The following is a 25,368-nucleotide window of genomic DNA, read 5'->3' as shown; positions in this document are numbered from 1 at the left end:
TTGGCCTCCAAAAGTGCTGAGATTACACATGTGACCCACTGCCTGCCAGGGCTTTTAATTTTAACAAATTTTGCCAAATTGTCTTCCATAAAGTCTATATTAATTTACATTCCCACCAACGGTGCTCTGAAATTAAAACGGGGGACTGATCTTCTCATGCCTTGAGTTTCTTTCTTCCAGCCAACTAGTTAATTGAATAAACCAACTAACTCATGAATGACTAGTAGTAGTAATTTCATATTCATGAGGGAAGATGTTCTTGGACTCTCAAATTCTTCTCAGTATGTAGGTACCATCTTCACATCAGAGTTGGTCCAAAGCTGGTTATTATTCTCTAATAATATATATGCCTTTAATATTCATTTTTGCATCCTGACTTATGTACTTATTTCATACATCTTAAATTTTTCCATTGATTTCATACATCACATTTCTCAAAGAAATAGAAAGTCTCAATATTGTTGGCTAAAATTGAAAATATGTATTGACCAAGAAAATTGTCTTAATGTTTTAATAACATTCTCTATCTGGGTTTACTGTTTTTCAGAGAGTATGCAGGCATTTTTCAAAGTAAGTAATTGCCAGAAACCTTCAACAGAAGCCTTCGTTACTGGGACACATGTTATACATTACTATATTGCTGCTAAGGAAATTCTTTGGAACTATGCTCCATCTGGTATAGATTTCTTCACTAAAAAAATTTAACAGCAGCTGGAAGGTAATGATTCACTGGTTAAAATATTTATAGTTAAATAATTAAGATAATTGAAAAATTTCATAATCTAGTTACTTCTAAAAAAGATTTAGGCATCTAATTAAAATATACTGATAAAATAAATATAAGAAAATAATTGGAAAATTTTGAAGCCAAGGAGCATTGCTAGACAAAATTCTTCTCTAAATGCGCTGGCCGACAATGTAAAGGAAAATATACTATTCATCTTTTTCCTAGCACAAAACTTTAAAATGGATTTACTTTATACTTATGAAACATTTAACAATATAGCAGACAATGTCATCTAACATTTTATTAAAATTTTAAAACATTCTTTGTGTGTAACTTATACACTCCTGCTAAGATCTGAAGGCACAGTTAAATTATTGAATGTGATACCCTTAAACTATATTCTATAAATAATATGTACTCAGTAACACCTAAGACTATATTACCAATTGTTGTCTTAATAACCAAAAACTAACACTAAAATACATTACTCTGGCATTCATTAGCATTTAAAAGTGGGCAAAAAGTTTTTCTGATAGTCCAACTGCCAAGTATATTTACCATATTGAGGACAACAGGAGATTTAATTCTTCTGGCCTACTGAGTGAAGACACATGTTAGAACAGACAAAGTCCTAAAACCACCAGAAAATAATGTTCTTTATGATACTTATTTTTCTCTAATGCACTCACAGGAATTTGAGAAAGCAAAGAATATTATGTCAAGTAGACATTTTCCCGTCTTTATTTTTAATTATTTTTTAATGATACATGATATTTGTACAGATTTAGGGGGTACATATGATATTTTGATATGCGCATACAATATGTGATAACGAAATCAGAGCATTTAGGATATCCATTGCCTCAAACATCTATCATTTCTTTGTGGTGGAAACTTCAATTTTTTTCTTGTGGCTATTTTGAAATATACGATATAGTATTATTAACCATAGTCACCCCACTGAGCTATTGAACCCTGGGGCATATTTCTTCTATCTAATTGTATGTTTGTACCTATTAACCAACCTCTCTTCATCATCCATTACTCCCCCACCCCCACCCCCACACATTCTTCCAAGCCTCTGGTAACCATCATTCTATTTTCTACCTCCATAAGATCGACTTTTCTAGCTCCCATGTATGAGGGCATATGACATTTGTCTTTCTGCGCCTGGTTTATTTTGCTTAATATAATGCACCCCAGTTGCATCCATGTTGCTGCAAATAACATGGTCTCAGTCTTTTTTATGGCTGAATAGCATTCCATTGTGTATATATAGTACATTTTCTTTACTATTCACCTGTTAATGCACACTTGGGTTGGATTCCATATCTTGGCTTTGGGGGATAATGCTGCAATAAACGTGGAGGTGTAGTATCAAAGGTGTATCCCTTTGATACACTGGTTTCTTTTCCTTTGGATAAATACCCAGTAGTGGATTGTATGATAGTTCTAATTTTAGTTTTTTGATGAAACTCCATACTGCGTTCCATAATGGCTGTACTAATTTACATTCTCACCAACAGTGTGTAAGAGTTCCTTCTCTACAACCTCAGCAGCTTTTGCTGCTTTTTGTATTTTTGATAATAGCCATCTTAACTGGGGAGAGATGATATCTCATTGTGATTTTGATTTGCATTTCCCTGATGAAGAGTAATGCTGAGCATTTTTTCATATATCTGTTGGCCACTTGTGTATCTTTTGTAGAGAAATGTCTCTTCATTTGACCCTTTGCCTGCTTTTTAATGGGAATATTATTATTGTTATTATTATTATTACTGTTAAGCTGTTTGAATTCCTTATATACTCTGGATATTCATCCTTCATCACATGAATAGTTTGCAAATATTTTCTCTCATTCAACAGGTTTTCTTTCCACTCTGTTAATTGTTTCCTTTGCTGTGCAGAAGTATTTTAGTTTAACATAATCGAAATTGTCTATTTTTATTTTTGTTGTCTGTGCTTTTGAGGTATTAGCTATAAAATAGTTAGATCAATGTCCTGGAGTGTTTCTCCCATGTTTTTTTCTAGTCAGTTTTTATATTTGGGTCTTACATGTAAGCATTTAATCCACTTTGAGTTGATTTTTGCATATGATGAGATATGGCCTCTAATTTCATTCCTCTGCATATGGATGTCCTGTTTTCCCAGCACCATTTATTGAAGAAGGTATCCTTTCCCGAGTGTATATTCTATGTTCTTGTCACTTTTTTTTTGTTTGGAAGGTTAGTTGGCTGTAAATATATGGACTTATTTCTTTCTGGGTTCTCTATTCTTTTTCATTGGCCTGTATGTCATTGGGTTCTCTATTCTTTTTCGTTGGCCTATATGTCATTGGCCTATAGGATTTTTTTTTTCTATTTTTGTGAAGAACGTTATTGGTATTTTATAGGGTTGCCTTAAATCTGTAGATTGCTTTTGGTAGAATGGTCATTTTAACAATATTAATTTTGATCCATGAGCATGGGGTGTCTTTCCACTTTTTGTATCCTCTTCAATTTCTTTCATCAGTGTTTTGTGGCTTTCCTTGTAAACATCTTTCATCTCTTTGGTTAAATTTATTCTTAGGTTTTTTGTTTGGTTTGGTTTTTGTTTTGTAGCTATTGTGAATGGGATTGTTCTCTTGATTTCTTCTTCAGCTACTGTGTCATTGGTATATAGAAACACTACTGATTTTTGTATGTTGATTTGTATCCTGCAACTTTATTGAATTCATTTATTGTAAGAGTTATTTCGTAGTGTCTTTAAATTTTTCTATATATAAGATCATGTCATCTGCAAAAAGGAACAATTTGACTTCCCCTTTTCTAATTTGAATGCCTTTTATTTCTTTCTCTTGCTTGACTGCTCTGGCTAGGACTTCCAATACTATGTCAAATAGGAATGGTGAAAGTGGGCATCCTTGTCTTGTTCCAGTTCTTGGAGGAAAGGCTTTCTGGTTTTCTCCATTCAGTATGTTAGCTGTGGGATTGTCATATATAGATAGCCTTTATTATGTTGAGAGTGTAACTCCTATGCCTGATTTGTTGAGAGTTTTTGTCACGAAATGATGTTGAACTTTATCAAACAATTTTTCTGTACCTACTGATATAATCTTATGGTTTTTGTCCTTTATTCTGTTAATGTAATATATCACATTGATTGGTTTGCATATGTTGAAACATCCTTGCATCCCTGGGAAAAAAACCCACTTGATCATGGTGTATTATCTTTTTGATATTTGTTGGATTTGGTTTGCAAGTATCTTGTTGAGGATGCTTTCATCTATGTTCATCAGAGATGTGTAGTTTTCTTTTTATGTTGTGTTCTTGTCTAGTTTTGGTATTAAGGTAATGGTGACCTTGCAGAATGAGTTAGGAAGAATTCCCTCTTCTTCAATTTTCTGGAATAGTTTGAGAAGAATTGGTATTAATTCTTCTTTGTAAGTTCGGTGGAATTTGTCAGTAAAGCCATCCAGTCCTGGGCTTTTCTTTCTTGGGGGATGTTTTTTTACTGATTCAATCTCATCACTCAATATTGGAGTGTTCAAGTTTTCTGTTTCTTCCTGGTTCAATCTTAGTAGGTTATCTGTGTCCAGGAACTTATCCATTTCCTCTAGGTTTTTCTGTTTGTTATTGTACAGTTGTTCATAATAATCTCTAATGATCCTCTGTATTTCTATGGTATCAGTTGTAATGTCTCCTTTTGTATTTCTAATTCTGTTTATTTGTGTCTTCTCTTTTCTCTTGGTTAGTCTAGCTAGTGGTTTATCTATTTTGTTTATTTTTTTTTAAACTGACTTTTCATTTCGTTGAGCCTTCGTATTTTTTTTAGTCTCTTTTTAACTGAGTTCTGATCTGACCTTTATTATTTCTTTCCTTCTACTAATTTGGGGTTTGGTTTATCTTGCTTTTCTAGTTCCTTGAGGTGCATCATTAGGATATTTACTTGAAATCTTTCTACTTTTTTTTGTTTTGTTTTTTGAGACAGAGTCTCGCACTATCATTCAGGCTACAGTGCAGTGGCATGATCTCAGCTCACTCTAACCTTCACCTCCCTGGTTCAAGTGATTCTCCTGCCTCAGCCTCCCAAGCATCTGGGATTACAGGCACACACCACCACACCCGGCTAATTTTTGTATTTTTAGTAGAGACAGGGTTTCACCATGTTGGCCAGGCTGGTCTCAAGCTCCTGACCTCAAGCGATCCTCCTGCCTTGGTCCCGCAAAGTACTGGGATTACAGGTGTGAGCCACCACACCTGGCCTTTTTCAGCTTTTTTAAGGTAGGCATTTATTGCTATAAAATACTCTCGCACTGCTTTTGCTGAATCTTAAAGGATTTGTTGGGTTTCCATATTCATTTGTTTCAATAAATTTTTAAATTTCTTTCTTAATTTCTTCATTGACCCAGTGGTCACTCAGGATCATGTTGTTTAATTTTAATGTATTCGTACAGTTTCTAAAGTTCCTCTTGAATTCTAGCTTTATTCCATTATACAGTGATATGATTTCAATGTTTTAAAATTTGTCGAAATATTTTGTGGCCTCACATATGGTCTATCCTTGAGAATTTTCCATGTGCTGATGAAAAGAATGTGTGTTCTGCAGCTAGTGGTTAAAATGTTTTGTAAATATCTGTTAGGTCCATTTGGTCTAAAGTATAGTTTAAATCCAATGTTTCTTTGTTGATTTTCTGTCTAGATGATTGGTCCAATGCTGAGAGTGGGGCGTTGAAGTCCTCAACCATTATTGTATTAGAGTCTATCTCTCCCTTTAGCTCAATAATATTTACTTTATGTATCTGGGTGCTTTGGTGTTGGGCATATATATTTAGAATTGTTACAGTCCCTCACTGAGTTGATCCCGTTATCATTATAAAATGACCTTGTCTCTTTTTACATTTTTGACTTAAAGTCTGTTTTATCTGATGTAACGATAGCTATTCCTACTAACTTTTGGTTTTTGTTTCTGTGGAATATCTTTTTTCATCCCTTCATGTTTAGTCTTTATGTGTCTTTACAGGCGAAGTGAGTTTCTTGTAGGTAGCATATATTTGGGTCATTTTAAAAATTTCATTCAGCCAGTCTATATCTTTTAATTGGGGAATCTAATTTATTTATATTCAAGGTTATTATTGATAGGTAAGAACTTATTCCTGTCATTTTGGTAATTGTTTTCTGGTTATTTCATATATCCTTTTCCCTTCTGTTTCTCTCTTATTGCTTATAATTGCAGTTTGGTGGTTTTCTGTAGTCCTTGAGTCCTTTGTCTTTCTCATTTGTGTGTCTGCCATGCCAATGAGTTTTATGTTTTTGTGTGTTTTCAGGATGGTAGATATTATCCTATTGCTTCCAGATATAGGACTCCTTTAAGCATTTCTTATAGGGCCTATCTAATGGTGATGAATTTCCTAAGTTTTTGCTTGTCTGGGAAAGATTTTATTTCTCCTTCAGTTTTGAAAAATAGCTTTGCTAAGTATAGTACTCTTGGTTGACTCTTTTTTTAAATTTTCAGTGTTTTGAATGTATCATCTCGTGCTGTTTTGGCCTGTAAGAGTTCTGCTGAGAAATCTGCTGTTAGTCTGATGGGGATTTCTTTACACGAGACTAGTTGCTTTTCTCTTGCTGTTTTTAGAATTCTCTTTTCTCTTTCTTTGTTTTTGACTCTTGACTCTAATGTGTCTTAGAGAAGGCCTTTTCAGGTTGATCTATTTGGGGATCCTTGAGTTTCCTGTATCTGAATGTCTATATCTCTTGCAAGACTTTTAAACTTTTCAGTTTATTATTATTATTCTTTTGCATTAACAGTGTTTGTTTGTTTTTTTAACAAGGAATGAAAACAAACTTTTTTTTTTTTAGACAGAGTCCTGCTTTGTCACCCAAGTTGGAAGGCAATTGCATGATCACAGCTCACTGTTCCCTCAAACTCTTTGGCTCAAGCGATCCTTCCACCTCAGTCTCCCAAGTAGCTAGGTCTATAGGCACGTGCCACCACACCCAGCTAATTTTTTAAATGTTCTGTAGAAATAGAGTCTTACTATGTTGCCTTGCCTAGTCTCAAACTCCTGGCCTCAATCAATTTTCCCAGCCTCCCAAAGTGCTGGGATTATAGACATGAGCTACTATGCCCAGCCCTCAGCTATTATTTTGTTGAATAGGTTTTCTATGTCTTTGTCCATTTCTTCTCCTTCTGGAATACCCAACATTTGAATATTTGGTAGCTTTATGTCACTCATATGTCATATATGCTTTTTTCATTCTTTTTAATTCTTCATTTCTTTCTCTCTCTCTTTTTTTTTTTTTTTTTTTTTTTGTCTGACTGGGTTGTTTCAAAATACCAGACCTCAAGTTCAAAAATTATTTTTTCAAGTCTGTTGTTGAAGCTCTAGATCATATTTTTAATTTTTAAAAAGGTCTTCAGTTCTAGGATGTCTTTTTGGGGTTTATTGTATATCTGTTGAATTTCTTATTCAGATCATGAATTTTTTTCTGATTTCTTTGTGTTGCTTATCTGTGTTCTGTTGTATCACACTGAGCTTCAATATTGTTATTTTGACTTTTTTTGGCATGTCACAGGTTTCTTTTTCATTGGAATCTGTCACTGGAGAATCATTGTGTTGTTTTGGAAGTGTCATGTTTCCTTGCTTTTTCATGCTTCTTGTGTTTTACATTGATATCTGCACTTCTTCCCATTTTTTGTGGGGCGGTGGCTTTAGTAGGAAAACAGACATTTTCTATAGATGTATTTATAGTGTGGATTGGGTAGGATGCTTTAACTTTGATTCTTGCTGCGTGCAGTCATGTGGTTTCTGTACAATTTCCTCAGCTGTAATCAGCATCAGTGGTGCCTGTGAGTTCCTTGGTGGCTTATCCTGTGGTTGTTAGTGGAGGTTTTGCTGGGGATGGGGATGCCAGATGGGACAGTCCTTGGGCCCCAGTGGTGGTGGCAGCAGGCTGAGTCTTCCCATCCTTGGGGCCCAGCAGCATACATGGGCACTGGTGTTAGAGGATCCAGACAGGCTAATTATTGGGCCTCCAAGTGGCTTTCTCAGGTGTCAGCAGTGGCAATGGTGAGTTGGGCGTATTTTTGGGTCCCTGGGTGGCATGTATGGTGGTGAAGGCAGGAGTGGTAGCAGGCCAACCCTCAGGCCCCCAAGTGACATGCATAAGTGCCAGTGGTGGAAGCAACAGTCTGAGCAGGCCATTCCCCAGACCCCCAGGTGGTACATGCAGGTGGGTGCCAGCAGTGGTGATGGCAGCAGGTTGGGCAGACCTGTCCTCATACCCTGGAAGTATTGTACAAATTCAGCAGTGGTTGGTGGAGAAGGTTGATCCTCAGGCTTCAATAACACTTGTGGGCTCTGGCAAGCCAGGCACACCCCCTGAGACTCCTGGGGAGGAGGAGTGCATAGATGCTGGTGATGGCAGGCAGGGCAGATTGATCCCCAGGTCCCTGGACAGCACATGTGGGCAATGGCAGAGGTGGCATCAGGCAGAGTGGACCTGTTCTCAGGCCCTCGATGGTGTGCATGAGTGCAGACTGTGGTGGATACAGTGGGTCAATCCCTAGGTTCCCAGTTAATGTGTGTGGGCACCAGCAGAGTGGGCAGACTCACCCTCAGGCCCCTAGATGGCATGCCTGGGTGCCAACAGCAGGTGGGGCAAGACTATCTTCAGGTCCCCTGATAGTGCACATGAGGAACAGCTGTGGCATGCAGGGCAAGTCGATCCCCAGTACCCAAGATGGCACACTGGAGTGGAAGCAGCAGTGGGCAGGTATGCCTGTCCTCAGACTCCAGGACAGCATCTCGATGGGCTGGTCTCATGTCCACCAAAGGTGCATTCTGGTGTGTGGTAGCCCTGCTGATGAAAGGGCAGTGTTTGCTATCAGTGGCAGTCGCTCCAGGCAGGTAGCTCTCAGGCTCTGGAGAGGGCATGCACAGCTCCCTTTGTTCTGGGGTAGCCTCCCTGGTGCACGGCACAGCCCATCCCCCACAGTGTAGAACATGGTATGGGCTAGAGTGGTGGGGACCCGGCCACTCTACTGGATCCGGCTTCAGTATCACAGTGCTTCAGCCCTCTGAGTGGACACAGGAGAATGTCGGTGGGGTTCTAGGGATGTGGAGATACAAGGGCTGTTGGGCCCTGGGGCAGGATACAGTCTGGTTGGGGCTGGGCTCCCAAAATGGTGCCATGCTACAGCTACTTGGGTCTCGGGGGTTTTATGGGACCCAGCATGAACTCCCTCCCTGGAATGATGCCATTGTATCAACTCCAAGCCACTCTCTCTACTAGTCTCAGGGCCTGCAAGGGCTAAGGGGCTCTCCTGTGGCTAGGATTAGCGGGAATCCATGGTAGAAGTATGGACTGCTGAAGATCTCTCACTTATCTTTTTCCCACACTGGGGAGCCTTCCCTGGCTCCCAGCCAATCTGAGCAGTGACAGCTGCCTTGCTTCCCTTTCCTTCTGTGTCTCAGATGTTCTTTGACACTTTCCTGCCGAATTCCAGTGTTCTCTCTTCGATGCTGTATCCAACTTGTGATTATCTACTCAGTGTTTTGGTCCTTCTTTGTGAATGTGAGTGCCGGGTGCCTTTACTCCTTTTCTTACATTTTAAGCTCATCAATAAATTACTCAATCTGTGTAATGGAAATTTTGTATTAAATGTCAGAAAGATAACTGGGCTTAGAGCAAAAAACTAGATTTAGATTTAGGGCTTACTCTCATTTTATATCGACTAAAATAAGTATGAATTAATAGATTCATTTTGCTTGATCCCCCTGGCTGTAAAATTCGATGATGTTTTGGCACAGCAAGTTACCACTTCATTGTTAGGAAATATTCTTCTTATTGTTAGGAAACTTCTTCTCAGAGGCTCCTTTTTATTATAACAATTTAAAAAAAAATAACGTCTATCTTTTTAATATTATAGCATCTCTGCAAATAGTTGTTTTAATAGCAATATTTGTTATTACCCACCTGAAAAAGTCAGATATAATATCTTTTAATTTTTATTCCAAAAGAAAGTTAGCAGACAAATAACTAGGTAGATACATATAGATAATTATATATATGTGCATAGATAAAAGACTGAAAGGATATTTACAGAAAATACTGACTGTGGTAATATATAGATGGTGGGATTATGGAGATTTCCATTTTCTTTGTTGTATTTTTCTTTCTTTTCAAAATTTTAGATTTATAATCAGAAATAAATTACAAATATTTTAAACAGATGTGTTTGGATTCTTTCTTTCTTTTCACGTGATAACTGTGAATATAAAAGTTCTTTGTGTATCTACCTTCTCTGCATAGTAAATCCCAGTTATTTTTTGAACGAAGTCCAACCAGAATTGGAGGAACTTAACAAAAAACTGGTCTACCGTGAATACACAGATGCTTCCTTCCAAACACAGAAGGCAAGAGAAGAACACCTTGGAATCCTTGGTAAAATTCTATTCATAGCTTGTAGGGTTATAAACATTATTTATAAATATTCTGCAATAAAAACAGTATTCATCAACCCAGTTAGAGATTTTAGCTGTAGTATTATAGCCTTATGAAAATAATACGTCCATTCACCCAATGACTTTATTTTATTTTACTTATTTTATTTTATTTTATTTCATTTTATTTTATTTTATTATTTGAGACAGTCTTGCTCTGTTGCCCAGGCTGGAGTGCAGTGGTGTGACCTCTGTTTACTGCAACCTTTGCCTCTCAGGCTCAAGTGATCCTCTCATCTCAGCCTCTGGAATAGCTGGGACTACAGGAATGCACCATCATACTCAGCTAATTTTTGTGATGTTTTTGTTTTGCTTGTTTTGTTTTGTTTTGTTTGAGACAGGGTCTCACTCTTTTGCCCAGGCTGGAATGCAATGGCATGATCTCAGCTCACTGCAACCTCCGCCTCTCAGATTCAAGCAATTCTCATGCCTCATCCTCCCAAGTAGCTGGGACCACAGACACACACCACCACACCTGGCTAATTTTTGTAATTTTTGTAGATACCGGGTTTCACCATGTTGCCCAGGCTGGTCTTGAACTCCTGAGCTCAAGCCATCTGCCCATCTCGGCCTCCCAAAGTGCTGGGATTACAGGCATGAGCCACCGAGCCCAGCCCACCCAGTGATTTTAACTACATTCTTTATTCCTATAAATCCAAAGAGACTAATCTTCATCTAATATCTAATATCTTTGATCCAAAGTGACTTTATAAGACCTTGAATCATCTAGACTTCTTGCAGTTGCACCCCTTTCTGGGTTCATGGCATCATCCCTTTAATTTCTTCCTAAAAGAACTTTACTCAAGTAACACAACCTGACAATTACCTTTATGAAAACCAAGGATAACTACTAACTCTGTTGGTTTCTAGGCCCTGTTATTAAGGCAGAGGTGGGACAGACCATCAAAATCACTTTCTATAACAATGCTTCCCTGCCACTCAGCATTCAGCCTCATGGACTGCATTACAACAAGAGCAAAGAGGGCTTATTCTACGAAACACCTGGAGGAAGTAAGTAGAGCTCAAGGGAGGTCCAAGTGAGCCATACCTCCATATAATGCCAGCAAGAAATATAACTCCTTTTGTGCAGCCTACCTGTCACAGTGTAACAGCTCTGTATACTTATTGTGGCAGAGTTATTACTTTAGTTCCTATTCAACTGTCACCCAAAGAGAAAGATCTGTTCTTGATCTCAGAGATCTCCCAGTCTAGACTAGTGTACTTACGGTCTTAGGTTCTATTCTATAAATGTTTATTTCTTGCTAGGTACCCCTCCACCCTCTTCACATGTAAGTCCTGGCACAACATTTGTCTATACATGGGAAGTTCCAAAAGATGTGGGTCCCACCTCCACAGATCCCAACTGCTTGACCTGGTTCTATTACTCTTCAGTAAATGGGAAAAAAGACATCAACAGTGGCCTCCTGGGGCCTCTCCTTATATGTAGAAATGGAAGTCTTGGAGACGATGGCAAACAGGTGAGTCCTGAAGCGTATCACCAGGTAACCCTTGGTGAGAGGTGCTTGAGACAGAACTGCAGAGGAATGACAATGTCTCAGGGCCAGAGGAATCAGCAGCTTCAACTTCTGTGTACTGATGTCTCCCAATTCTATTCTTACCTCAACGAAACACCTGTATCTGCCCATTAAACATGCACCCTGGCATGTCCCACAGACATCTCATCCTTTTGGACAGACCTTTACCATCCCTCCCTTTCCTCAATCAGCCTCTTCTTCCTCCGTTCTATCCCTTAGTTAATAATATCACCAAACCTTGGACTTGTATCAACAACTCCTTCTGTCTCACCTACACATTTATCACTAAGTCTCCAATACCTCTGCATTATTTTAGGCACTATCATCTCTTTCTGAATTCCTTTCATTCTTAGCTTCTGTCTCCATTCTTATCTTGCTTTAATAGAGCTAGTCCACATCCCTCCCTAAGGAATCTGGTTATAGCACTCCCTGCAATAAAGATCTCCCCACAATTTGTTGGCTCAGAAGCCAACACATCAGATCTTGACAGTTCCTTCAGATTTATCTCCCCTCCCACCCCTACACTGCAGAATTAGCTTCTTCTAAATGGCAAAGTAGAATTCTGCATTATGGTGGAATTAGCTCATTAGGCCCTGAGTAAGGAAGGCTATTTGACATCTCTGATTTTCCCCTCTTCTCTCCAACTGGAATGGCCTTTCCTCAGTGTTTTATCTGCCAAAAGTGGGAGACATCTTTGAAACTCAGACTGAGAGTACCTTCCTTTGGACAATGTTCACTAACTAAAGTTAGTTGAAGCTCCTGCAGGTTACCATAGTCCCTTAGGTACGTTTCTATTAGAATATTTATCCATGCAATTGTTTTCATTGGCCTGCTTCTTCCACTAGACTGCTTCTAGTGGAAGTATACACAAGATTTTCTAGAAAGTTTCTAGAAAGTGTACACAAGATTTTATTAATTTTTTATAATAACCACCGCTCCTCTTGGGCATATAATAGGTGCTCAATAAATGTTAGTTAAATGAGTTTCTCTTTTTTCTCACTCAGAAGTGAATATCTAGTTCTTTTCGACATTTATATAAAAAAGTATAGGTAACAAAGCTTTATAAATCCATACATATATAACAATGTATATCTTATTCAAAATTATATATATTTATATTTATCTATATAATGAGTCATATTTATAGTGTCATAATTCTTATAATACATATAATTTTTACATTTAATCTAGTGATATATTTATATTAAATTTGCTCAAAAACCCTAAAAATTCAGACTTTCTAGAATTGAAAACTATTTATTTAACTTACTTTCCATAGAGTACATTATGTTAAAAGCCACTATAAACATCTTATGGTTTAGTTTATGAAGTTTAGATATAGGAATCCCTGGAGGAAACACTTTATATGAAAAAGGCCATAGAGATTTCTCCCAACTTCTTAGTTCTGTGATAATTCATTCACTGGGACTTGTGCCTTTCTACGGACTATCCAAAATCAGGAAGTCAATTGATCAAATTTTTCACAAGTACACAATCTCCTTATGTGGAAAACACTGTATGCAGATCAACCATTTGGCTAGATTTGAATATGGACCGTCTATACTTCATGTCTATTCCTTTTTCTGTTCTCATCCACAGAAAGGAGTAGACAAAGAGTTTTACCTACTTGCCACAATATTTGATGAAAATGAAAGTAATCTGTTGGATGAAAATATCAGAACATTTATCACAGAGCCTGAAAACGTAGATAAAGAGGATCCAGACTGCCAAGCCTCAAATAAGATGTACTGTAAGAAACAATTTAACTTATAAGATAAATGCATTAAACACTTAATTTTATTTTGCCTAAAGAATTAGGGATTAAAAGAGACTTAGGTTTTCCCCATAACGGTTGGCTAATACATTTATGTTTCCTTTAAATATCATTTCCTGGCCACATGCGATGGCTCCCGCCTGTAATCCCAGCACTTTGGGAGGCCGAGGTAGGTGAATCATCCAAGGTCAGGAGTTTGAGACAAGCCTGGCCAACATGGTGAAACCCCATCTCTACTAAAAATACAAAAATTAGACGGGAGTGGTGGCAGGTGCCTGTAATCTCAGCTACTTGGGAGGCTGAGGCAGGAGAATCGCTTGAACCTGGGAAGTGGAGGTTGCAGTGAGCTGAGATCGCGCCATTGCCCTCCAGCCTGAGTAACAAGAGCAGAACTCCATACCAAAAAATAAGTAAATATATAAATAATAAATAAGTATCATTTCCCAAGAAGAATATTGTCTACTAGGGTGATTATTTTGAATTTAACTTACCAAATATTTACCAACACCTTCTTGGTGCAATATATTTTATCTATAGCTAAATGTGAAAAGTCACGTACTTCTCTACTGCCAAATTCGTAGAGTGGGTGGAGTAGGGTGTTTGTTGAGCTGGTTGGGTGGGTTGGTGGGTGGCTGGTTGGTTGGTTGTTGGTTTTTGAAGACTGTACAGTGCATTGGGAAAAGGGTTGATCCAGAATCTGGAGACTTGGACTTTGGTCTTAACATTTTCATTTGTTAGCCGTATGACATTGGACAAGAAACTATTTCTCTGGCCTTAGTTTCCTCAACTCTAAAAGGAAGGGCTTGACTGGAATAACCCAATGAGGGTATCATGGAATTCTGTCATTCTCTAATTCTATAATGTCATTTTTAGCCCCCATGAAGTGATTAAATAACAATAGAGGAAAGGAAAGTTGAAAAAATTGCTTTGCTTTTTTTTACGTGAATGAGCTGCTTCATGATTAACGCTTTGTTGGGTTTCAAAAGATATCAAGTACCAGTGAATTAAATACTCTTTCCTTTGTTACAAATACCTTGCAGCCCTAAATGGATACATGTATGGAAATCTGCCTGGATTGGACATGTGCTTAGGAGACAACGTTTTGTGGCACGTTTTTAGTGTAGGATCAGTGGAAGATTTACATGGGATATATTTTTCAGGAAATACCTTCACTTCTTTAGGAGCAAGAAGGGACACAATACCTATGTTTCCTTATACTTCTCAGACGCTTTTGATGACACCTGATTCTATAGGTGAGCAGTGGGTCTTCTCATTCAGCCTGAAACATTAAAGTATGCAGAAGCACTATCTTTATATGCACTGAATATTCTGTACAGGAAAAAAAAAATTGAACTGATACAAACAATGCTTGAGAAACCTTTGCCCTGCTTTACTTCATTTATAAGAGCCTTAGTATTTCATTTTCCTATACACATAAATCACCTCAGTTTTTTCAGGTCCTCTTCCTAGTCCTTTAGGCTCCAAACCATCCCAATGCTCTTCAAAAATGATGAAGATGTTTTAAACCCTTTAAACTCATTTTCATTCTGTTGTCTTCTGCATTTCTTACTCTTCTGTCCATTTGTTTCCCAGGCCTTCCTGCTGCTTCGACCTTACCCTACTGCCTTGAGACTTCCTCTTTCTATCCTCCTTACTAGCTTTGCTCTCTAGATAAATGTTTTAGCTTCAGTGAGGTTGATCCTTGCTGGCAACATTTTTTTTTTTTAAAGAAGGCACCCCATATCAAAGAACTGTGTGGGGATCAAAGGAAACCAGCCTTCCTTCTGAGCCTCGTTTCCTCATTTGTAAAATAGGAATTGCAAAAACTTGTAATTTGCAAAAAGGAACAGGCAGTGATCAATGAGATAGGTAAAGTACAGTAAACTGCCTGGCATATGTTAGACTTTCAATAAATGCTAGTTCCTGCTTCAATCCAGTAGATCCACCCTTGTCCCATATACCTGCCCCCCGCCCGAAAATACATCTATCTTGGTCAAAAATGACTCATATCAACCAAAATCTGGCTATATGATAAACAAACTACTCTGTAAATACTATGAATTGGTATCTTGACCCTTTGTGATGCCAAATATTCATTTGACTACATTTTCTTCATTTCAAAATTTAAAATTTTACTTTTCAAACAAACAAAAGTTGTGATTCAGAGTAATTGGAGGGGAAAAGAAAGAGATCTTTGGCCCAGCGCGGTGGCTCACACCTGTAATCCCAGCACTTTGGGAGGCCGAGACGGGCGGATCATGAAGTCAGGAGATTGAGACCATCCTGGCTAACATGGTGAAACCTTGTGTCTATTAAAAATACAAAAAAATTAGCCGGGCATGGTGGCAGGCGCCTGTAGTCCCAGCTAGTTGGGAGGCTGAGGCTGGAGAACGGCATGAACTCGGGAGGCGGAGCTTGCAGTGAGCCGAGATCGTGCCACTGCACTCCAGCCTGGGCGACAGAGCAAGACTCGGTCTCACACAAAAAAAGAGAGATCTTTCTCTGGTGCTTTTTTTTTTCCTCCTCTTTTTTAGAGGATGTACCTGCATGCTCATTCAGGGACAAGTTATTTCTTTTTCCTGCCCCAGTCCTTCCTCTCCTTTCCCCTGCAGGTGTTTTTCTGGATTTAAAAACTACCTTGTCTCATTCTCTTTTCCAAAGCATATCAATTGTAGCAAACAAGTGGAGACAGGTACATTATGTGTTAAACACGGTGCTAGAGCTTATACAGGGATTATTTCATTTTAAACAAATTCCTTTTCTCAAACCCTCTGAGTCTGAAGGTTTTGCTTCCGTGTACATCTTCCTAAACCTTACCCTCCACAAAAGTCACAGCAACAACAGAAATACGTAGAGTTGAAAGAGAGCTTTCGTCAAGAAGCAGTGTCAGCACGTGGTGGGCCTAAAATTACCAAGGTAAAAGAAAGAAAACTGGAATTCAGGTGGAATGTTCTGGTCAGAATCAGGCTAGAGTTTTTTTGTTATGGTGGTTTGTTTTTGTTTTTGTCATTGTTTTGGATTTTTAATGTATTTTTAATGTATTGAACTTTTTTTCACTCCCTCCTCTGCTACCTGCCACTCTGATCAAAGCCATCATCTCTCATCGATTATTTTTAATAGCCTCTCAACAGATCCCGTTTCTTTCACCATTGTACACGCCAGTCTATTCTCAGCACAGCTGCTAGAGTGTCCTTATACCCTTCATTGACTTAAAAACCCACAGTGGCTCTCCATTTCACTTAGTGAATGCTATCATGTATTCAGTGGCCCACAAGGGCTCCATCACCTAGCCCTCTGCTCCCTAGTACTTTCACCCTTGCTCCCTCCCTCCAGACACACAGGCCTCTTGGGTGGTCTTCACACACACCAAACAGGATCCTGGCCTGGGGCCTTTGCCACCTGTTTATTCTGCCTAGAGAGAACACACTTTTCCTCCAGACCCACCTCATCTCTTATAAATTTTTGCCCAGGTATCACCCTCTCATCAAGGCCTACCCTGCTTACCCTATGATATTGCTCACTGCTCTCTTGAGCCCTTCCCAACACACACCCAGAATTCTCAGTCCTCCTTACACTGTTTTACTTTTTTTCTTTAATCATAGCTCTTATCACCTTCCAGCATACATACAAGTTGCTTAACATGTTTATTGTCTGTCTCCACAACACCTTGCAGTATGAACTCTGAGAGCAAGAATTTTTAACTATTTTGTTCTCTGATGTTTCCCGAATGCCTAGAAATACGTCTGACACAAAGAAGGTCATCAATAAATATTTGTTGAATTAATGAAAGAATGAATGAATGATTTTACTATATTTCTTTTGAGGGTTGCAGCTTATTAATAATTTTACAGAGGAAAGAAATCTGAAGGCAAAGCTTTAACCATTCCTTTCTTATTCGTCTGTAGGAACTTTTGATTTGGTTTGCATGACAATAAAGCACAATCTAGGAGGCATGAAACATAAATATCACGTGAGGCAATGTGGGAAGCCAAACCCTGATCAAACACAATACCAGGAGGAGAAAATTATTACCATTGCAGCCGAGGAAATGGAATGGGATTATTCTCCTAGTAGAAAGTGGGAGAATGAACTCCACCACCTACGAAGAGAGAAGTACCATGATAGCTCCAGTCTCTAAATGGGAAGGGTTCTAAGGGTTCTTTCTGAGTCTTCCTCTCTTTCCTTTCAGTCTCTCTGTGTGTGTCTGTGTCTGTGTGTGTGTTGTATTTATTTGTGTTTGGTATGGTGGGTGTGTGTGGTATATTTATTTGTGTTTGTTATGGTGTACGTGTGCATAATGGATATGTGGATGTGGTATTTGTGTGTTTAGGATATTCTCAATTATAAATCACTTCAAAATTTGTGTGTGTGTGTGTGTGTGACATATTCAATTGCAAAGGGCTTCAAATCTTTCTAAATATCTATATAACTTACTTATGGGCTTTATTTCTTCCTGCCTGTGTTTTCACTTCTTGCATCCTTCCTGGACATATGTTACTGTCTGATCTCACCACAGGAATAGTAACATAACTTCAGCTACATTCAGTATCTACAGTCAGGTGTTTCTTTTGTCTTCATTTTCTTCTACCTTTATTCTTCTGAGAACTTCAAATTAAAGACACCTGTTTTTCTCTTTTTGTACAATTTGATTTCTCTCTCTGGTTTTCTCTCTTACTGTATATTTATTTATAAAAACTAAATTTTATCCTGAAAATAAGCTTTGAAATGTAGAATGAATATCTAACTATCTTGCTAGAATTAATATATATTTTTAAAAAGATGACTTACATTTTTAGGTAAAACAGCTTCTAGATATAAGAAGTTCTTCCATATGAGTTCTTTGTCTAAATTAATGGTTAAATTAACTAACTTTGTGGGGTTTTTTTGTTTTTGTTTTTATTTTCTTAAAGCCAAATGAGCATGTATGTGGACAGAAGTGGAACACTTCTTGGGTCCAAATACAAGAAAGTCTTATATCGTCAATATGATGATAACACGTTCACAAATCAAACAAAAAGGAATGAAGATGAAAAACATCTTGATATACTAGGTATTGGTATGCCATAAGATTGGTTTTTGAGTTTTTCTTGTCCTCAGCCATTAGAGATTGTTGTACACATGGAGGCCATTGTCAACCTCCACTTCGACAGAGGAAAGTACCTGTAATTCTGATTTGTTTGCTGATAGGCATTTTCATTGGTGGAAAAAATGATTCAAGTGTTGTTTCCTAAAAAATAAGGAGAATGTAGAAAAGTAATGTGCTCAGTTTCAGATACCTGGATTCTTGCTCTCAGAATTAAAAAATTCTAGAAAGGAGTTTAGAAGTAGCATGCAGGGATCATTTCAATACAATTAAAACAAAGCCCAGGGGACCCTAGTATAGTGAGGAAAGGAACTTCTTTATGTAAATTTAAGTGTCTTCTGTCTGAGTGAGGAAAAGTACAACTCTTTCTTCCACCCTTGATAGATCAAGTAGGAAACCTCTGAGTCATCCCAGGTGCCCACATGCGACATTTCCACACGCCCAACTCCTGTTTCAGTCTTAATATCTATGTGTATATTAGAGGTTATTTTATGATGTGGGATCCTGAGGAGATGGATTTACATGCTGATGAAGAGGAATTTTTGCTCTTTTTTGCTCTCCGTCAGCCTCTAGAGCTTGTCTCTTTGTGAGCCCTGGAGGGAAGCCTGTGCTATCCTGTTGCTGCTGCTTTTGAGTGGGCCCCTATCTTTAGTAACCACAGGATGTTTGTTTTCTCTAGGATTGTGGCTGAATGCATGAAGATAAATAACGCAATCTGACCCTCAAGGTTTTATTATTATTTACGCAAAAAGGAAAACACTTTATTAAAAAGAAAAAACATGCATATTGTTTGGGGAGGTGAAATGGTCACAGGGAGCAAAGAGGCCCTGTCTTTAGCTAGCATTTAGCCTCCAGCAGGCATCTTCAGGGCTCTAATTTTAGTAATTGTAGCACAAGTTTGCAGAAAGTTCTTGCTGCTTATCTCATCTCAAAACCACCTGTGTTTCAGAATTTTTCAGAGCCACTAATTCAACCTGCTTCCAAATAGAAAGAAGATTTAAAATGAATTTTATACCTGTAGTTTTTGGCTTAGGATGAAAGGGAGAGAGAGTAAAATGAAGGTTTTTAGTCTGTAAGAGAGAAAATCACTTTGGGTCAATAAACAGGCCTTGCAGCTCCTTGCAATCCTCCAGTAGAATAAGGAGCAAGAGAATAAAAGGCTTGAAAGTTGAGATTGGTCAAGAAAGAAAAGAAAGGGTTTCATTTTTAAATTGTATGTTTTCCTAGGCATAAACTGTTGTTCATTAAAATAAGTTTTCTGGCAAAAAACAAAAACAAACAAAAAAAAAAACCTCATGAAATTCTAAATGATTTAAAAATTTCAGGCAAAAATCATGTTTCATAAATCAGCAATGATCTACTTGTTAAATGTTTTTATTTCATTTGGCTGCATGTTAAGTAAAAGGATAAGAATAAGTCACTGTGTAAATACTTAAGAAGAGAGATGACTCATAATTTAAAATAAATAACAATTACTCAGACATATTTCTTTTTACATTCCCTAGGTCCATTAATATTGCTCAACCCTGGTCAAAAAATTCAAATTATCTTTACAAATAAAGCCTCAAGACCGTATTCTATTCATGCTCATGGAGTGAAAACAAATAATTCCACTGTTGTTCCAACTCAGCCAGGTAACTACTTTGGGAGAAAAAAAATCCCCAAAGCTTTTATGCAGGACTACGAGGCTAATGTTCTTTTAAATATATGGGTGCAGTTCCAGATGAGAGAGACGAGTGGACGAGTAAGATGAGCCTGAAGAAAGCATTTGGCGGGGGAGTTCCTTCTGCAAGTCAAGTTTACTTCCAGGTTGGGGCACCATGAGCAAAACTGTGAAGTGAAGGTTTGGTCTTCAGGGCCTACCTCCCCAGTGTATGAATTTCTCCTCTAGGTCCACCCTCCCTCCCACCTCTGTACCTGTCCAGCTGCCAGGTATTCTTATACTATATACAATCTCTCCAACTAAAGTGCTAAAGTAGGAGTTGAGTACAAGATGCAATATGTGAGAAAGTAGGGGAGGATTGAGCCAATAAGAGGAAATGATGGACCCCATGTATTAACATTTCCGTGGAATGGAATCACTGCTATACAGCATGCCATTCAACGTAATTAACTCAGAAGAACATTAATATATTTTAATTAAAAATGCCCAGTAAGCAGACTCTGATATGAGGATTTGTGTGTAGATAGTGCTCTTGGAATCAAGTAATATGGAAAGAATGAGAAATGAGTAGGATTGGACAGGGAGTGAGGTTAAGCAGAGATGCAGCCTCAACAGAAGTCACAGCCAACACAGTTCTGAAGATAGGGTGACCTTCAGCTTTCCTAAGCTGGAGTGAGAGAGCTGGGCTGTTATGTCCCTGAAGCAGTCATTAGATGCAATCTTGAGCAAGGTGGCTTTCTTCAGCCAAGGCTCTCTCTAAAGGAGGCTGACACCTGCTGGAGTGAAATGTTCTTCATTCTTGATTGGGGATCTAGGGGTGGCATCAGAATGGCCACTATAGTTGCTCACCAAAACAAGTAGTTTTGGAAATTAAGAGTATCAATGAAAGCCAAATTCAGAAAGAAAAGATTTGTAAAGCAGAGGGACTGACAATAGACTTTGATGGTGGGCGAGATGTTTCTTTTTGTTTTTAAAAACAGTCCTGTGGTCTGTTAAGTCTCATATCAAGGAAGTTTGCAAGTCAGTCCACTGCTCTGATTAGTTAAGAAAGGATCTACTACATGCATTCCACAAACACTTCTGAGTACTCTACCTGCTGTATGCCAGGCATTGTGTGATGTACTGGAAGGCAAGGGTTAGTGCTAAGTAGATTGTTACAGATTTGGGAGCTGGGGGTGGGGTTGGTTAATGTCATAGGACTATAACTCCCATGGATCTGTGGAAGTGGGAGATACAGAATTATGGTGGGGAGGGAGCAAAAGAACTTCACTGCAATATAGACTATAGAATTAAGATCCAATAGGACTAATATGCACAGGCTTGAGGGCAGGGAGGAGGTACATGTGATCCACACATTGGAATGTTCAGAGCAGGGATTCAAGGCTTTGTCACATTGAGTAATTGCCACATTGACTAAGATCACAAAGCAAGAAGTGAAACCAGAAGTGAAAGCTAGGACTATGCTGCCTACTATTTTTATAGCTTTAGTGTTTGCTCATTGTCTGGTTCTCCATAAAGAAGTCTGATTTTAAAAACTCTATTTAAATACACTTCATTTGTCTATTTCAGGAGAGATTCAAATATATACTTGGCAGATACCTGATAGAACTGGTCCTACCTCACTGGACTTTGAGTGCATACCTTGGTTTTACTATTCAACTGTATCTGTGGCTAAGGTAAATTTTAAATCAAATAACAGTTCTTATCCTATCTCCTCCCAGAAATTATAATGGAAGGAAGAAGGTATTTATCATTGCTCTTAAGAATCTTAGTTCTATGTAAACTTTCTATTAAGTAACTTAACTACTGTTCAGCTTTTATTCCTACATTGGTCTGCATTTTTCAAGAGCAAAATAAATTATTACCTTATGATTACTTAGGTTTATAATTCTTTGCATAATCTCACTGGGAATTGAAAAATATATCTAATTATACAATAATAGACTATACTTTGTTCCACTGAATAGTATTCGAATTACAGAAAACAACATACACTAAAGAATTTTAAAATTCAGTTGGATGTGGTGGCTGAGGTCTATACAAAAAATTTTAAAATTAGCCAGGCACAGTGGCACATGCCTATAGTCCTAGCTATGGGAGGCTGAGGTAGGAGGATTGCTTGAGTCCAGGAGTTCAAGATTATGCTGAGCTATGGTCACTCCATTGCCTAGGTGACACAGCAAGACTTGGTCTCTAAATAATAATAATAGTAACAATAGTAATAATAAATAAAGAATGGTATAATTCTATGATTAATAAGAAAAAAATATATATATACATATTGTGTGTGTGTGTGTGTGTGTGTGTAGGGGGGTGTATGTGTGTGTGTGTTTATATTTAAAACCCTCAACTATAGGGTTCAAGTTTATTTGCACTAAAAAAAAAAAAAAAACAGTGCAAGTATTCTATTTGAACTCTTATCTTGGCCCACTCTGCCTGGAACAAGAATCTACACAGAGATTTAATTCAAAAACAAAATGAAGACAAACAAACCAAGACTCTCAACTAAAAGCTGCTGCAGGGGCAAAAGCACAAAGGTGAAGGGACTAACTCCTTTAGACTTCCTGCCAACCAACTTCAATGCCAGGAATTCTAATTAAAACCAAAATTCTTTTTTTTATTAAAATGTCAAAAATAGAGCTAAATCCACTGAAAAATGTATCTAAAATCCCTTTCAGAAGTTTGGTGTTCTCTTTAGACTTCAACTCTAATGAATGAGGTTACAATTTTTCTTCAGTCAAGCATTGAGCATGTCAAATATTTTGTTCCTCACTCTCAGAATCCTGATAATTAAAAACTCAGGATTTGACCTCATTAAAAACTAAAACTGGATTCTACCTCTTTTATTTTGTGAGGGAAAATGTTAGTTGTGGCCACAGTGAATGATCTTGCTTTGCCTCCTCAGGACCTTCACAGTGGACTGGTAGGCCCTCTGATTATATGCCGCAAAGACATCAACCCCAACATAGTTCACCGTGTTCTCCACTTCATGATATTTGATGAGAACGAATCCTGGTACTTTGAAGACAGTATCAACACCTATGCTTCAAAACCAAACAAAGTGGACAAGGAAAATGATAATTTTCAACTCAGCAACCAAATGCACGGTAACATTCACTCACTGACTCACCAACGGTAACCCACAGGTTGCTCTGCACAAATGAAACAGATGAAAGGGCCTCGCTCCACACTGTTTATAGAATTCAACTACATAGAACTGGTATAGATCATGTAGACCAGGGGTCAGCAAATTTCTTCTGCAAAGGGCCAGATAGCAAAGAAGTTAGGCTTGCAGGCCACGTGGTCTCTGTCATAAGCCATACTCTACTCTGCCACTGTAGAATGAAAGTGGTCATAGACAATAGGAAAACAAATGAAAGTGGCTGAGAGCCAAAAACTTCATTTATGGATGCTGAAATTTGTATCTCATATAACATGTCAAGAAATAATGTTATTAAATTTTTTTTCAACTATTTAGAAATTTTAAAACCATTCTTAGCTCATGGGCTGCAGTAACAGAGGCAGTGTGCTGGACCTTGCCCATATGCCGCAGACTACTGATTTAGCAAGCACAGCAAATTCTCATGCTTTCTAGAGCTGTGTAGACAATGTAAAAACAGGAACATCAGCTGTCATTTCAGGAGGGACTTACTACCATAATTTTCTAAGTATTTTGCTTGGATGAACACAGACAGAGGTGGGGCTTGGGGCAAACCAAAGTGAACATGGTCCACCCACCCTTCCCCATCACATTACCTTCACAGGCAGAACTTTTGAAAACTTCATGCTCATCAACCAAAATTATTTTATAGGTTGACTGTGACTAGGTGCATCTAGGTACATCTAGATGACCTCCCCGCCTCTAGAATCACAGTAACAAGACAATTATTCCAATAGAAAGCACATAAACAATCTCACTTACTTTCTTAGCCAGGGAAACTTCTCGTCTTAAGCCAGTCAGCTGAGAGGGGTCAGAGATATGACTGGGTAAAAGATCCTTAACTAAGGCAAATTCAAATATAGTAATCTCCCACTTCTAAGGTTGTTTTTTCTCTTTTTTAGAAATATATGTAAATTTAAAGTTAATTCAAGGGTGACATCCATTTTACCAATAGTCTTTTTAATAAGTGTCATAGAGGGCACAAAGCACCTTGCGAGGCCCTAAAGAGATACAAAGGCCCATAATATGGGTCATCTGCCCTCATGTTTTTTACAGTCTAAGGGACGCCAGACTTGCGCATTGCTGCAATCCAAGGAGGATGACGCGGGGTGGGATGCTGTCATGGAAATTTAAACACAGCGCAGTGCTTTAAATTCTTATTTGGAAGATTTGGAAAGGCTTCATGATAGGGAAGAGACATTCAAGTTGATTTTTTAAGGTTGCATAGGAGTCTGTCCAGTTAGAAAAGGAGGGAAATGACATTCCAAGTAGATGGAAGAATGTGATCTAAGTCACATAGCACTTGGGAAGAAAGAGCCAACAGAATTGTGGAAGACCTCAAACACCTTGTTAAGAATTTAGACTTGGTCTTAAAAAAAAAAAAAAAGGGTGGTAGATAGAGCTCCCTCTCCCCTCTCCCCTCTCCCCTCCCCCCTCTCCCCTCTCCCCTCCCCCCTCTCCCCTCTCCCCTCTCCCCTCTCCCCTCTTTCCACGGTCTCCCTCTGATGCCGAGCCAAAGCTGGACGGTACTGCTGCCATCTCAGCTCACTGCAACCTCCCTGCCCGATTCTCCTGCCTCAGCCTGCCGAGTGCCTGCGATTGCAGGCGCGCGCCGCCACGCCTGACTGGTTTTCGTATTTTTTTGGTGGAGACGGGGTTTCGATGTGTCGGCTGGGCTGGTCTCCAGCTCCTAACTGCGAGTGATCTGCCAGCCTCGGCCTCCCGAGGTGCCGGGATTGCAGACAGAGTCTCATTAACTCAGTGCTCAATGGCGCCCAGGTTGGAGTGCAGTGGCGTGATCTCGGCTCACTACAACCACCTCCCAGCCGCCTGCCTTGGCCTCCCTAAGTGCCGAGATTGCAGCCTCTGCCTGGCAGCCACCCCGTCTGGGAAGTGAGGAGCGTCTCCGCCTGACCGCCCATCGTCTGGGATGTGAGGAGCC

General features: G+C 38.7%; 1 protein-coding gene across 1 annotated transcript in view; it reads left to right on the top strand.

Moving 5' to 3' along the window:
• Positions 1 to 25,368, top strand: part of LOC100990106 (ceruloplasmin-like) — a 49,056-nt gene that overhangs the window by 9,266 nt on the left and 14,422 nt on the right. The window contains 13 exon segments of the mRNA XM_055110873.1: positions 548 to 691; positions 694 to 718; positions 10,021 to 10,069; positions 10,071 to 10,152; positions 11,082 to 11,222; positions 11,478 to 11,689; positions 13,346 to 13,496; positions 14,561 to 14,773; positions 17,426 to 17,633; positions 18,431 to 18,570; positions 20,109 to 20,237; positions 21,836 to 21,942; positions 23,172 to 23,373. Coding sequence (XP_054966848.1) covers positions 548 to 691; positions 694 to 718; positions 10,021 to 10,069; positions 10,071 to 10,152; positions 11,082 to 11,222; positions 11,478 to 11,689; positions 13,346 to 13,496; positions 14,561 to 14,773; positions 17,426 to 17,633; positions 18,431 to 18,570; positions 20,109 to 20,237; positions 21,836 to 21,942; positions 23,172 to 23,373 — 1,803 coding nt within the window.

Source organism: Pan paniscus, chromosome 2 (genome assembly GCF_029289425.2).
Source record: "Pan paniscus chromosome 2, NHGRI_mPanPan1-v2.0_pri, whole genome shotgun sequence".
In the NCBI taxonomy this organism is placed as follows: Eukaryota; Metazoa; Chordata; class Mammalia; order Primates; family Hominidae; genus Pan; species Pan paniscus.
The sequence above is the reverse complement of the archived record's forward strand: the minus strand, read 5'-3'. Positions and strand labels throughout refer to the sequence as shown.